This window comes from Gasterosteus aculeatus, chromosome 13, assembly GCF_964276395.1.
Source record: "Gasterosteus aculeatus chromosome 13, fGasAcu3.hap1.1, whole genome shotgun sequence".
NCBI lineage: Eukaryota > Metazoa > Chordata > Actinopteri > Perciformes > Gasterosteidae > Gasterosteus > Gasterosteus aculeatus.
In genome coordinates this window covers 16,242,452-16,253,865 of record NC_135701.1, presented here as the reverse complement: position 1 = coordinate 16,253,865, position 11,414 = coordinate 16,242,452, and the positions used below count along the sequence as shown (strand labels likewise).

The window sequence follows — 11,414 nt, the reverse complement described above, 5'->3', positions numbered from 1 at the left end:
CACTATGTACTCAAGGAACCGCCACATTTTTAAGGTGTTCGATTAAAGAAAATCAACCACCTCGGTAAACTGCACACCCTTTTTTAAAAAGTCAGTATATGCGTGTTTCCTTGGTGTTGTTTACCAGAGATGGTTTGATTTATTGCAATTGTGGATCATCATCTCCAGGCCCAGAGAAAAGCCTGAGCCTCACCAATTAATCTCCACCCCGTGCCGTTTCCTGTCAGTGGTGAAGAAGCACGGGCGGAGGAGACACGTCGTCAATCAAGAGTGTCTTTCTCTGCCGCGGTTAGGAGAGAGGAGCCAAGGAGGGTGACGCCATCGGTGATGATGGTGCCGGTGATGGTGGGTGCGTTTCTGCTCATTCGAGCCTCCTGGAAGCCGGGAGCGGTGACATCAACCCGCTGTTGTGCCCTTTGTCTCCTCACAAATGCACTAACTATTTGTGGGAGGAAGTGAGGCGAGTTTAGTGGAAGGGAGCCGTCAATGAGCACTAGGGGACAGAGGCGAGGGGGGCAGCAGTACAATACTGGAACTCATGAATATCATTCTGGCCTGCGTCCATGCGCAAGGTGAAGGAGACCAGTCTCTTGCATTCCTGCCTATGATGGGCCCGTAAACAACAGACCTCAGACATGAGGTGTGTGGCTGACCACAGCAGACGGGCTGAGCCACCACGTCCACCATGAACAGATCACTTCAAAAACCCGCAAGGAATTTCTTTATTTTATTTTTTGCCGACTGCGACAGATTCCCCACCCTCGTTACCAATAGTTGAGATGATGAGCAGCTGTTTTGTGTTTAAATACAGACTGTGGTTTTTGGGTGTAGTTCACTCTCGAGGACAGTTTTCAGCAGAGCTAAATAAGTGTAATCCTAAACGTGGTTGTCCACAGATGTGGAAGTCTCAGTGATGCACCCCGTCGTTGGCCTCCTGGAGTTAAGATGACAGACGCAGGCAGTCGGTGTCGGCTCCTCGTCTGCCCTCTTTGGTTGTTGATGTGTCCGTCTCCACGGAGGGCCCGGGCCCCTGTTTGTGAGATGGCTGTCTATATGACAGGTCCCCAGCGCCCCAGCTGCTCTTTGGGAGAGACATAACAGAAGGGGTGAGCCTGGGGCACAGACTGTCACTCACTGTGTGTCTCACTATTGTCTTTGAGTGGCTGGCACAACAAAAAAACACAAGCAAATAAGGTGATGTTAACCTCGGTTGGATTTAAATGGAATAAAGCTTCAAATTATGTAGTGATTATTTAGAAATGACTTGTAAAAAACTTTTGATTGCAGTGTTCTTAATACCACAAATGTTACTGGACAACACATAACATGAAGAATACTGCGATGTGGTATTTATTAAAGTATCTCATTGTTTTTCTCACGTTCCTTTAACAACATGCATGTTGTACCCTACGATCAGGACAAATCCATTTCCAAAAGTAGAAAATGTCTGTATCACAGTATGCAACCCCCCTTTTCACTGTCTTTAACTGTGTAGTGTAGTTGGTTTGGTTTAGTTCTGTCACAACGCAACCTGTACATCAAAGTAAATGAATGCACGAGACTGAGAAATTGCCATTTTAAAGCAAACATGCCTTGCAGCAAGTATCTATTTCTTGATTTGCGGCAGTAGTATTTATGGCATCTGGAGACATGGGTGTGGTCAGGTAATGGGTGAGGGTGGTGTTAGTGGTGCCTGTCCCAACAAGGTGTGTTTTGGCATGCATACAAAAAACCGCCGCCTACAGGAATGGCCCCGCCTCATTCCCACCAGATCGACTTTCTTCAGTGCAGGAATGAGACACAGACAGCTCCTCCAGGCAGAGACATATAATCCCGGGCATGTCAGGGCCTTTATCAAACGGGATCAACCGCCGCGCTGGGCCTTTCTCCGCAGTCCCCACAGGCGGCAGGATACCTGCACGCGCATTCCTCTGACACATCCCCGTCCCGAGAGCCGTATCACCAGTCTTTCATTCAGCTCGGCTAGAAGATGAGGGAGGAAGGGGGGGGTTGGGGTACAGTTGCTCCTCTGCATTGTCCTGATTGAAAAGTAAGACAGCAGCACGGCCTGTGGTTTGAAGGATTTTACTCATCCCATGTCTCTTAAAATGTGAAAAATAAATCCCTGTCTCATAGAAAACTGATTTTGTGTTTGTACCTGTTTGGTCACTGCGGCCTGCTTTCAGATTGGCATGATAGATGATGACAGTACGACCCGAGGATTGGTTTAGGATGGCTTTTATAGGCCCCCGAGGATGCTGCAGCGCACCTGCGGGAGCCCCTCCTCGGCTCGGTTGTTGCAGTCCGTCACCGTAAGCGACCAGATAAGAGAGGGCATGAATCAAAGCCGCAGCCTCGTTGTGCACAGAACTCTAATCATATCACACAGCCCCGAGCCATGTGTCTTTGTACTCTCTTTAATTGAATCGCGATGAAAAGATGAGATTGGCTGACATACCTTCCAGTGACTGGGCCGCACTTGAAGAGCGAGGAGAGGAGTAAAAGCAATTTGGGACAGTTGTTTTCTTGGCACAGTTTTGGGATATAATCCCGAAGGCACCCGAACAACCTGCAGTTTAATTTCACAGATTTCATTGCTGTTACTAGTCTCGCCTAAAGCACCAACCTTTATTGTCCAAAATGAAATAATTGTGAATTTTATTGGCCTGTTTGCAGCCCGACGATTGCTTTGGTAAAGACGGACCCATCAAACACGGCCGGTTGGCGCTCAGCAAGCCTTGTAGTGACAAACACTTACCTTATTGAATTTCTTGGTCCCGTGTGAATGCAATATTTGCTCCTGACTCACAGAGGAAGACATCTGACGTCAGCTTGTCCTCGGACTTGGCCAACTGAATTACTGGCATCTACCGGCCTCACGAGGACACATGACGATTAAGTTAATGAGTTAACACTTCCGGGAATCGACTGTTTATTTGTGCCTTTGTCTGCCGTTGTCAGTCGTTTTGTGTAAAGATATGCAGACGAGCAGCCGGCATATCGCGTTGGTGCCGCACGGCATCAACAGAGTAGAAACACCACAACGTGTGGCTACATGTCCGCCTGGAGTCTCCACACCTTTGTGGCTCCTGTATGGAGCACATTGCCTGGAGCTGCTGGGATTTTCCCCGAGAAGCAACCGAGGTGAAACTCATTTAGTCTTTCTTCCTACTTACGTTTTTTTTCTGCTTCCTGTGGAGCCAGGAGGCAAAACCGTGAACGGCAAACTGAAAGGGAAACAGACAGAGAGCTCTTTTCAGAGTCTTTGGCCCATAATCAAAGCGGGATGTGGGTTCGAAGCTGAAGTGAACAACAAGTCAGTGTTAAATGTGGCTTTAAGTGAAAGTCGGTCCAAATGGAGCTGGTCCTCGGTGAAGCATAGTTGGCGCATGAAGGGGGCAGAAGTTCTGATTTAGAATACATGTATGTGCCAGACACCAAATGAGGTGGTGGAGGTGGTCCGGCCCGGGAGAAAGAAAAACGTTGTGATGTTTGATGACTAATTTTTGCCAAACTCTACATGGCCAAGTGTTCCTTTTAATGCTGAACCCTCAGAGTGAGCAGTTTGTTTAGCAGAACTTATTTTCATTAGTTTGAAAAGAAGACACGAAAACAAGTCGATCCGAAAGAGCTGCTAACGGCAAAGCTTCCAAAACAGCGTTTAGAGCTGAAACCTGTGATTTAGTTAAGTGTACTCGTACAGGGAGGATTGGGTGGCTTAATCTCAGCAGCATTTCAGATTCCTCTGCCTCACATGGGACGTGTCGCGGTTCACAGCTGCTGTTTCACGCCGCGTCCGGGGCCCTGCAATTATGTCGGTTCACACCGGAGGTTTGCATTGGGTGGAGTTCAGCTCAGGCATTAACTTCTCCTCATGCCATAATAACCAAGATGCATGCAAACGTATAAAAGAAAATAGAGCATACGAATAGCTGCTGTACTGATTCCCATGTGGAGATGTAAAACGAGGCCGTCCTGTTTTAGAGGATGGACACATTTATGTTCAAAGACGCTAAATTATTTTTACGGATAACCATCAAACGCTCCCATTAAGTCAAATAAAATATCTAAGCCACTGACGACATTCTGAGCTTTTCATCCTTCAAGATAATGCTTTTTATTTAATTCCGTTGCTTACAGTTGTAAAGGCCATGACTGAAAGAAAGGAAGAAAGAAAGAAAACGGTCAAACTAAATCAATTACCTGACAGGTTGTATTTTGTCGTATGTTATCTGAAATCATTATAATCTGCTTTAGAATAAGTAAGAAACAACTGCAGCTTTGTATGTGATATTTAACACCACGTGATACATCCGTCCTGCCGGTGTGGGTTCGGACCAGTGTGCAGTGACCCGGCCGGACAGCGTGCTGCTGGGTCTCTTTGCTTGTGACAACGGGGTGGTTGTGAGGGACGGCCGGTGACGCCTGGCACTGAAACGCAGCTCTGCCAGCAGCCATTCGGCCCCTCTGCACGGTCACCCGCCCGGGAGCCACTTTATTGCGTGGCCAGCAGCGCCCCCCGGTGGCGCGAGTCAGAACCACAGGGTAAAGAATTTTGAGAGTCGTGAAATGGCATTCGAGCCATCAACACATTATACAGTTAGACATTATACACATCATATAGTTGTAGTTAGTTAATCAAAAACTAATTAAAGTAAAGCAAAAGCAAAAAATATGACTTTTATTTTCCTAAAACCATATTCAACCAGTACTGATTTTACGTGATGTACGTGTCACTGTGACTCATCCGGTAAAATGATGAGATGGGAGGCTCATGTTGCATACTGGGGGCAGAAGTTTGAAAGATGTGAGCGTACCAGGCAGCGAGTGCCATGACGCTGTTGAGTTGCATCATGGGAATATTAGGACACAGGGGAGTTTGATCCATACTACGAAAAAAAGCCTCAGCATCTGCTTCTTTAAGTGCTTATTTTTGTCCCCCAACCCATTAGAAGTGCTGAACTTTATCACTGGAACAACTCTTTAAGGCCCCCAGTTGGAAAAATACATACATCCCTATAAAATACAAACGTTATTTTTTCTTCAAGACAAGATGTACAAAGTCAACGGGTTCTGTTGTCCCTTTTGTAAAATAAGTCAAAATCAAAACAGGCCAGCCAGAAAAAGGAGGATTTGGTCCTCACAGGGTTAAATGTGTTTATGCTGCTGTCATCTGACGTAGTGGCTTTAAAACACAAATGGTACAATCCCCAATCTAGCAATTGTTCTGCAACAGCAATGGGGCGTTTTGTTGCATTGTTTGCTGCATCAAGTGTTTCTTGGTGGGCACCTTCCTGTTTTGAGAGCATCTCATCACTGGTTGCTATTTTAAAGCTGTCAGAATGCACCCAACCACCCACGCATGCAGCCACTGACACACAGTGTGTGCACGCACACACACATAGGCATCCCCTGCATCCCTGATGCCTCTTTGTCTACTCTCACGACTGCAGCAGCTCGACACAACTTCACACCTGATAAGATATGGTATAATATTCCGACAGGAATGACCCAACCTCCTCACCCCTCTCTCCGTTCCACCCCTTTTCTCCCTCCCTGGTGCTGCTGTTCTATGTTTTTTTTTTTCTGTGTGTGCAGGAGTAAATAATTCATTGTCAGCTGCGCGTCCTACAAGCCCTAGTGCGGAGAAAGCAGCCTAGCTCGTCATTCCTGCAGTATGAACTCTGGCAGCAGCTCCTGAGAGAGAAAGCTTACACAGATCCAAGGAAGCTGCAGAGTCCCCCCCGCCCCACCTCCTCCCACCTCACCCACTTTCCCTCCTCCCTCCCTTCCTCTCTTACCCATCCTCTCATTCTCATGCTCAACTCTGTGCTGAGCGGTATCGGAGCGGCGTTATCGGATCGCCTCTCAACAAGCCGCTGAGGAGAAACTTCAAGACGTTGATCCATACAGCTTCCCTTTCCTCCTGCCCGAAGATGCCCGAGCTCGGACAGAGATGGACGGGGCTGATATGCCTGTTGTTCTTGTGTCTGTTTCTCTGCCTGCCGGGGGAATCAAATGCCAGGAGAGCCCCAAAGATCCCCAAATGTCCTGCGACCTGCTCCTGCACCAAAGACAGTGCCTTCTGTGTGGACACCAAGGCCATCCCCAAGAGCTTCCCACCCGGAATCATTTCTCTGTGAGTCTGTAGCTTTCAATCTTCAATGTGGGCATTGTGTGGGCTGCTAGAGGTGGGTACCTGACTGGTGTCACCCTCCGTTACGTAATTATGTGGGAATCACTACTTGCCTTTTAAATAACTAAAAGTGAATATAGCTACATGTAGCTACTGTAGCTGGGCTCTTTGCATTACAAAATATATTCATACCTAACTGTATCACCATGAAATAATGATAAGGATAATGTCCCTTTACTGTTCCTTATTCCTGCACATCGCTATGGGAGCACAGCTGTAGAATGCTGTCATGCTCCAGAGAGTAACTAACAATAGATTCCCTATTTCTCTGCAGGAGACCTGCTTCTCCTCCGACAGATCTAACCTTAAAGAGAGTTCAGAAATACATTCAATAAATGGAGCGCATGTTATAAAATGGAAATGCTCTCCTTCTCATATTTTCCTAGAAGGTTACAGAGTCCTTTTCCATGTGACAGGCTGGTGTCCTCCTTTTGCAATAACGAAGATGTGAAGATTGCGAAGATATATTTATTGGTATATACACATACTTAAACTGAAAGGAAAGACATAAATAAAAAATAGATACACAGTCTATGTAGGACAACATTGTCCTCCATGAAACACATGACTCCTCCTACGCGTCTGGTGGTGGTGGTGATGATGATGATGATGATGTTTGTCTGAACAGGACGATGGTCAACGCGGCCTTCACTACAATCCCGGAGGGAGCTTTCTCGCACCTTCATCTACTGCAGTTCCTGTGAGTGTCCCGACCCACAACAGAGCACTTTCCCCACCGTTAAACGCCATAGGCCCATTACTCACATCCACCAGTGAGCTTCACGCTGGAAAATGAAATCACAACACTTAATGTCACGCGTGCTTTAACACAGCCGGCACTGTGGTGCTCGCAGACAGCTTTTGTTTTGCAGTGACAATGGCAGTGACTTCAGCTACGAGAATCGAATGCTTATCGAATACAGTGTTGACAAAGCAGTAACACGAGTAAAGTGGCTCTGTATCAGTGGCATTGCCAACCACTGACTCCCTTCAGTTCTGCTCTGCCCGGACAAAGGGTCGTTTATCCACTCAGATGCAATCATGAGTGTGTGGTCGCGTCCGTGCACGTTTGTGTGATCTCAAAGTATTTATGTGTTAACACTAAATTAGCTTTATATAGTGCGAATGTTCAATGTGGCAGATACTATAACTGTTGTTATGAATGCATTCATACTGGGCCTCTGAATTGACCCAAAGACAAATATAAATGACGATTTTCAGATATGAATGTGTCAAGTTTATTTGTCTCACTTCAGTTGAACATGTACCATCTATCTACATGACTTGATTGTAATTGTTTCCTCTCTGCAGGCTCTTGAACTCCAACACATTCACCATGATTGCTGATGATGCCTTTGCTGGCCTTTCTCACCTGCAGTACCTGTAAGTGTCTCACAATTTTTAATTTGCTGTGATTTGGTCCATCAGATTCTTTTTAAATATTGATACAAATAGTTTTGTAGCGACAATTTTTTTTACGTTTTTACTAGTTTTACACTACGCGTAACTGTTTGGCAAAGTGAGTGAACATTTTCAGTTTTGCACTCCTCCCTTTCTGTTCTAGATTGTTTACTTAGTGAATGTTTCATTGCAATCGGTCTAGCTAGCCATATCATTCCGGAAAGCAGACAGATTTAACCTCAACGCAGCACATTAAGATTTCAGGATCGGACTGCAGTATTGCAAAGGATGCCAAAAGTAAAATTGATAAAGCTGAACACGCCACTCTGTGAATTGATGGGCTTCAGTTAGCTGATGGCTTGCAGCATGCGGCTCTCAGTGACGCTTGCCGTGTGGCTTTGGATGCAGCCCAGCCATCAGGTCTTTCTGCATCACTGCCAATGCCAGCACCACCCGCTATGAATACTAATAAAGTCACGCTTTCAAATCCAGCCACCTCTGCACGCGCTGTATGTCCGCGTCCAGCAACAGACAAAGCGTAGACAGGACGGGATCAAATGGTGCTGACACGCAGACCTTTTTTGCCTACATTTATTTTTATCACAGTAATTGAAGGCATAATGATCTTTTGCCATCAAACAACAGTTATTCTTTTAAGGTTTTTAATGCAATGTATACGCCAATTGTATTAGTCGGAAGTATTAAATCGAAAATAAAAAATGTGTACATCCGTATTTTCCCGGATGACAGAGAACAATCATTTCAATGACATCATTGCAGCTAACGGTCAAATTCCTTTTGTACTCTGCAATGACAACACGACCCTGTTTCCTAACAAGCATGACGTCATATAACACAGGCTGAATCTGTGCTCCCTGTGTGACCTGTGAGGGGTTTGTTCTCTCCTCAGGTTCATTGAGAATAACGACATCCAGGCCCTGTCAAAGTACACCCTCAGAGGACTCAAGTCCCTGACTCATCTGTGAGTATTGCGTTGAGCTGTTAGGATACAAAACCCTGTTACCGAATGTCGGTTTGCACAATGGACTATCGGACGTGGCTAAAATATACCCTATAAAGAAACTTCAAAAGGTAGACAGTTTATTTAGCATTTACATACAACAGGCTGTGTTTTTCTCTTTTTTTTCTCAGATCTCTCTCAAACAACAACCTGCAGCAGCTGCCAAGAGATCTCTTCAAGCATCTCGACATTCTCACCGATTTGTAAGCGTGCCTTCGCCGAAATAGAAACAGTGTCTTCGTAGCACTGTGTGCATCGAGATAGACACACTTTCAGCCCTCAACCGTCTCTGTTACCTGCCCGTTACTCAGAGACCTGCGGGGGAACAATTTCCGCTGCGACTGTAAAATCAAATGGCTTGTCGACTGGATGGAGAAGACCAACACTTCTGTTCCTGCTATCTACTGTGCCAGTCCTTTTGAATTCCAGGGACGGCGAATCCACGACCTCACGCCGCGGGACTTCAACTGCATCAGCGCAGGTTTGCGCCGTCGCTCTGCCGAGCCTTTAGGTGACGTCATGGCATGACTCCTTGTCTCTCAGAAGTATTGTAATTCCGTTTTGTCTTCCCATAGATTTTGCGGTTTACGAAACCTTCCCCTTCCACTCTGTGTCTGTGGAGGCGTATGAGTTCAATGAGGATCAGTTTGTGGCCTTTGCTCAGCCAGATTCAGGGTTCTGCACCTTGTATGTATGGGATCATGTGGAGATGATCTTCAGGATGTTTCATAACATTACTTGTAAGTTGAAAACGCAAATATTTCACCTTTAAAAAAAAAAAAAAAATCCTGATGGCTTTTCTATTTTTTTTGTGTACATCTCATGCAGCTCGCTCCGCTGTGTACTGCAAACCAGTGGTGATAGACAACAGTCTCTACATGGTTGTTGCTCAACTCTTTGGCGGCTCTCACATCTACAAGTAAGGCGTGCGATCTAATCTTCCAGGTCGACTGTTGAATTTCTCCAGCATATTAAAAAGAAAACAACCTTAAAGGGAAAAGTTGCCACCTTTTACGCAGATATAGTCCAATGTAGTCAGTAGAGGCGTGAGTGGTGCCAATGTGCTCACCTGACTCTTAACAAGAAAGCAAATAAGCGTGTTTCCCAAAATATGACCTCATCTGTGAAAGCAGTAGGAATACGATGACGACCCTTTCGCTGTCGCAGGTGGGAGGAGGACCCGCAGCGCTTTGTGAAGATCCAAGACATTGACACCACTCGCGTGAGGAAGCCCAACTTCGTGGAGACCTTCCAGCTGGATGAAGAGTGGTACTTTGTCGTAGCGGACAGCTCCAAGGCAGGTTCCACCAGCATTTATCGCTGGAACAGCAACGGTTTCTATACCCACCAATCCCTTCATCCGTGGCACCGCGACACGCACGTGGAGTTCCTCGACGTTGGGGGAAAGCCTCACCTCATCCTCTCCAGCGCCTCTCAGGCGCCGGTGGTTTACCAGTGGAACCGAGGACAGAAGCAGTTCGCTTTCTTCTCCCAGATCACAGAGCTCGCAGATGTGCAGATGGTTAAGCACTTTTGGGTGAGGAAAGTTCTTTACCTCTGCCTCACGCGCTTCATAGGTGACTCGAAGGTCCTCCGCTGGGAAGGGCAGCGCTTCATAGAGATCCAGACTCTTCCCTCTCGGGGCTCAATGGCAGTGTATCCTTTCACGGTGGGCCTCCGCCAGTACCTGATTCTCGGAAGCGATTTCTCCTTCTCCAGGGTCTACCTGTGGGACGACCTCACTCAGCGCTTTCAGCCCTTCCAGGAGCTCAACATGAGGGCCCCGCGAGCGTTCAGCTTGGTGTCCGTAGACAACAAGGACATAATGCTGGCTGCTAGCTTCAAAGGAAACACGCTGGCCTACCAGCACCTGCTGCTGGATCTAAGTGCCATATAGAGATGCTCCAGCCAGAGCAAAGGGAGGTAAATCTAAGCATTTAACAACTACGTGCCAAATAAAGGAAAGACTGCAAAATGTTAAAGCCATGTAACTTAAGTTCTGATGTGTCACTTGACGTTTTAGTGCGAGTCAACTGATTAGGTGATTAATCTATTTTGATGCGCCATCCCTTAACATCTGAATGAAATAATGTGATAACATGCAATATCAGTAACATGCCAACATAAGGATTGTGTCACTGCCGCATATTTGCTCGTGTTCTGCGAAACATTAATCAAGGCAAATTATTTTTCAAAGAATATTATATTGTATGCTGCATTTTACTAATGTGTGAAAATGATATGCATGTACATCAAGAGATTCATTCACAAGACGACACTGAATATTGTAAATTACCGTAAAACAATGATGGTTTTGTAATTTACACAGTGTAGTGCATCTGTGTAGCATTTTGCATGACACGGTACAATATATATGATAGAAGTATGTAAAACAAGCAATACCATTGCAACATTTTAAATCCTTGATTATATCAACATTTATATACCAGCTATTGATTTTTCGGGGATTTAATGTTTGTCTGCAATAAAACATATGATCAGAGGCATGAGCAAACTAATCATGGGACTCCTGCTACTGCTCTTTAGAATGTATTCTTTAACAAGCTTTTATCCAAAATGACCACTTAACAATGGTGCGATTATTTGGGCATGTGGTAAATGAGAGAACATTTTGGGACACTATTGCAAATTTGACGATTATAAAAAATAAACAATTTGAGAAATGTTTGAGAATGTATATTAAAGTTGTAAAAAAGTTCTAATAACGTCCCCTTTTCTTAATAGACTACTTGATGGTTGCAATGTGCATGGAAAGGGTTCAGTTTAAATTCAGTT

The 11,414-nt window shown here is 45.6% G+C and overlaps 1 protein-coding gene and 1 long non-coding RNA gene across 2 annotated transcripts; one reads left to right on the top strand and one right to left on the bottom strand.

Annotated features, from left to right (window-relative positions):
- Window positions 1-1,196: 1,196 nt before the first annotated feature.
- LOC120830736 (uncharacterized) lies at window positions 1,197-2,972 on the bottom strand. The gene is made up of 3 exons (XR_013452011.1): window positions 2,759-2,972; window positions 2,159-2,569; window positions 1,197-2,039 (listed from the first exon to the last, which is right to left on the bottom strand). It is a non-coding gene; the product is annotated as an uncharacterized LOC120830736 (long non-coding RNA).
- Window positions 2,973-5,666: 2,694 nt separating this feature from the next.
- Window positions 5,667-11,341, top strand: lgi3 (leucine-rich repeat LGI family, member 3). The gene is made up of 9 exons (XM_040195269.2): window positions 5,667-6,139; window positions 6,825-6,896; window positions 7,508-7,579; window positions 8,508-8,579; window positions 8,750-8,821; window positions 8,930-9,099; window positions 9,194-9,358; window positions 9,447-9,537; window positions 9,786-11,341. The coding sequence occupies exons 1-9, from the start codon at window positions 5,937-5,939 to the stop codon at window positions 10,513-10,515; spliced, it is 1,647 nt and encodes a 548-aa protein (XP_040051203.1). The 5' UTR covers window positions 5,667-5,936; the 3' UTR covers window positions 10,516-11,341.
- Window positions 11,342-11,414: the final 73 nt, after the last annotated feature.

Bases quoted from the DNA above. Each gene is read 5' to 3' on its own strand.
- lgi3 (XM_040195269.2), top strand. From the start codon at position 5,937: ATGCCCGAGCTCGGACAGAGATGGACGGGGCTGATATGCCTGTTGTTC. The intron at 8,580-8,749 runs GTGAGTATTGCG...TTTTTTTCTCAG, and splicing joins CTCAAGTCCCTGACTCATCT to ATCTCTCTCAAACAACAACC. The intron at 9,538-9,785 runs GTAAGGCGTGCG...TCGCTGTCGCAG, and splicing joins GGCGGCTCTCACATCTACAA to GTGGGAGGAGGACCCGCAGC.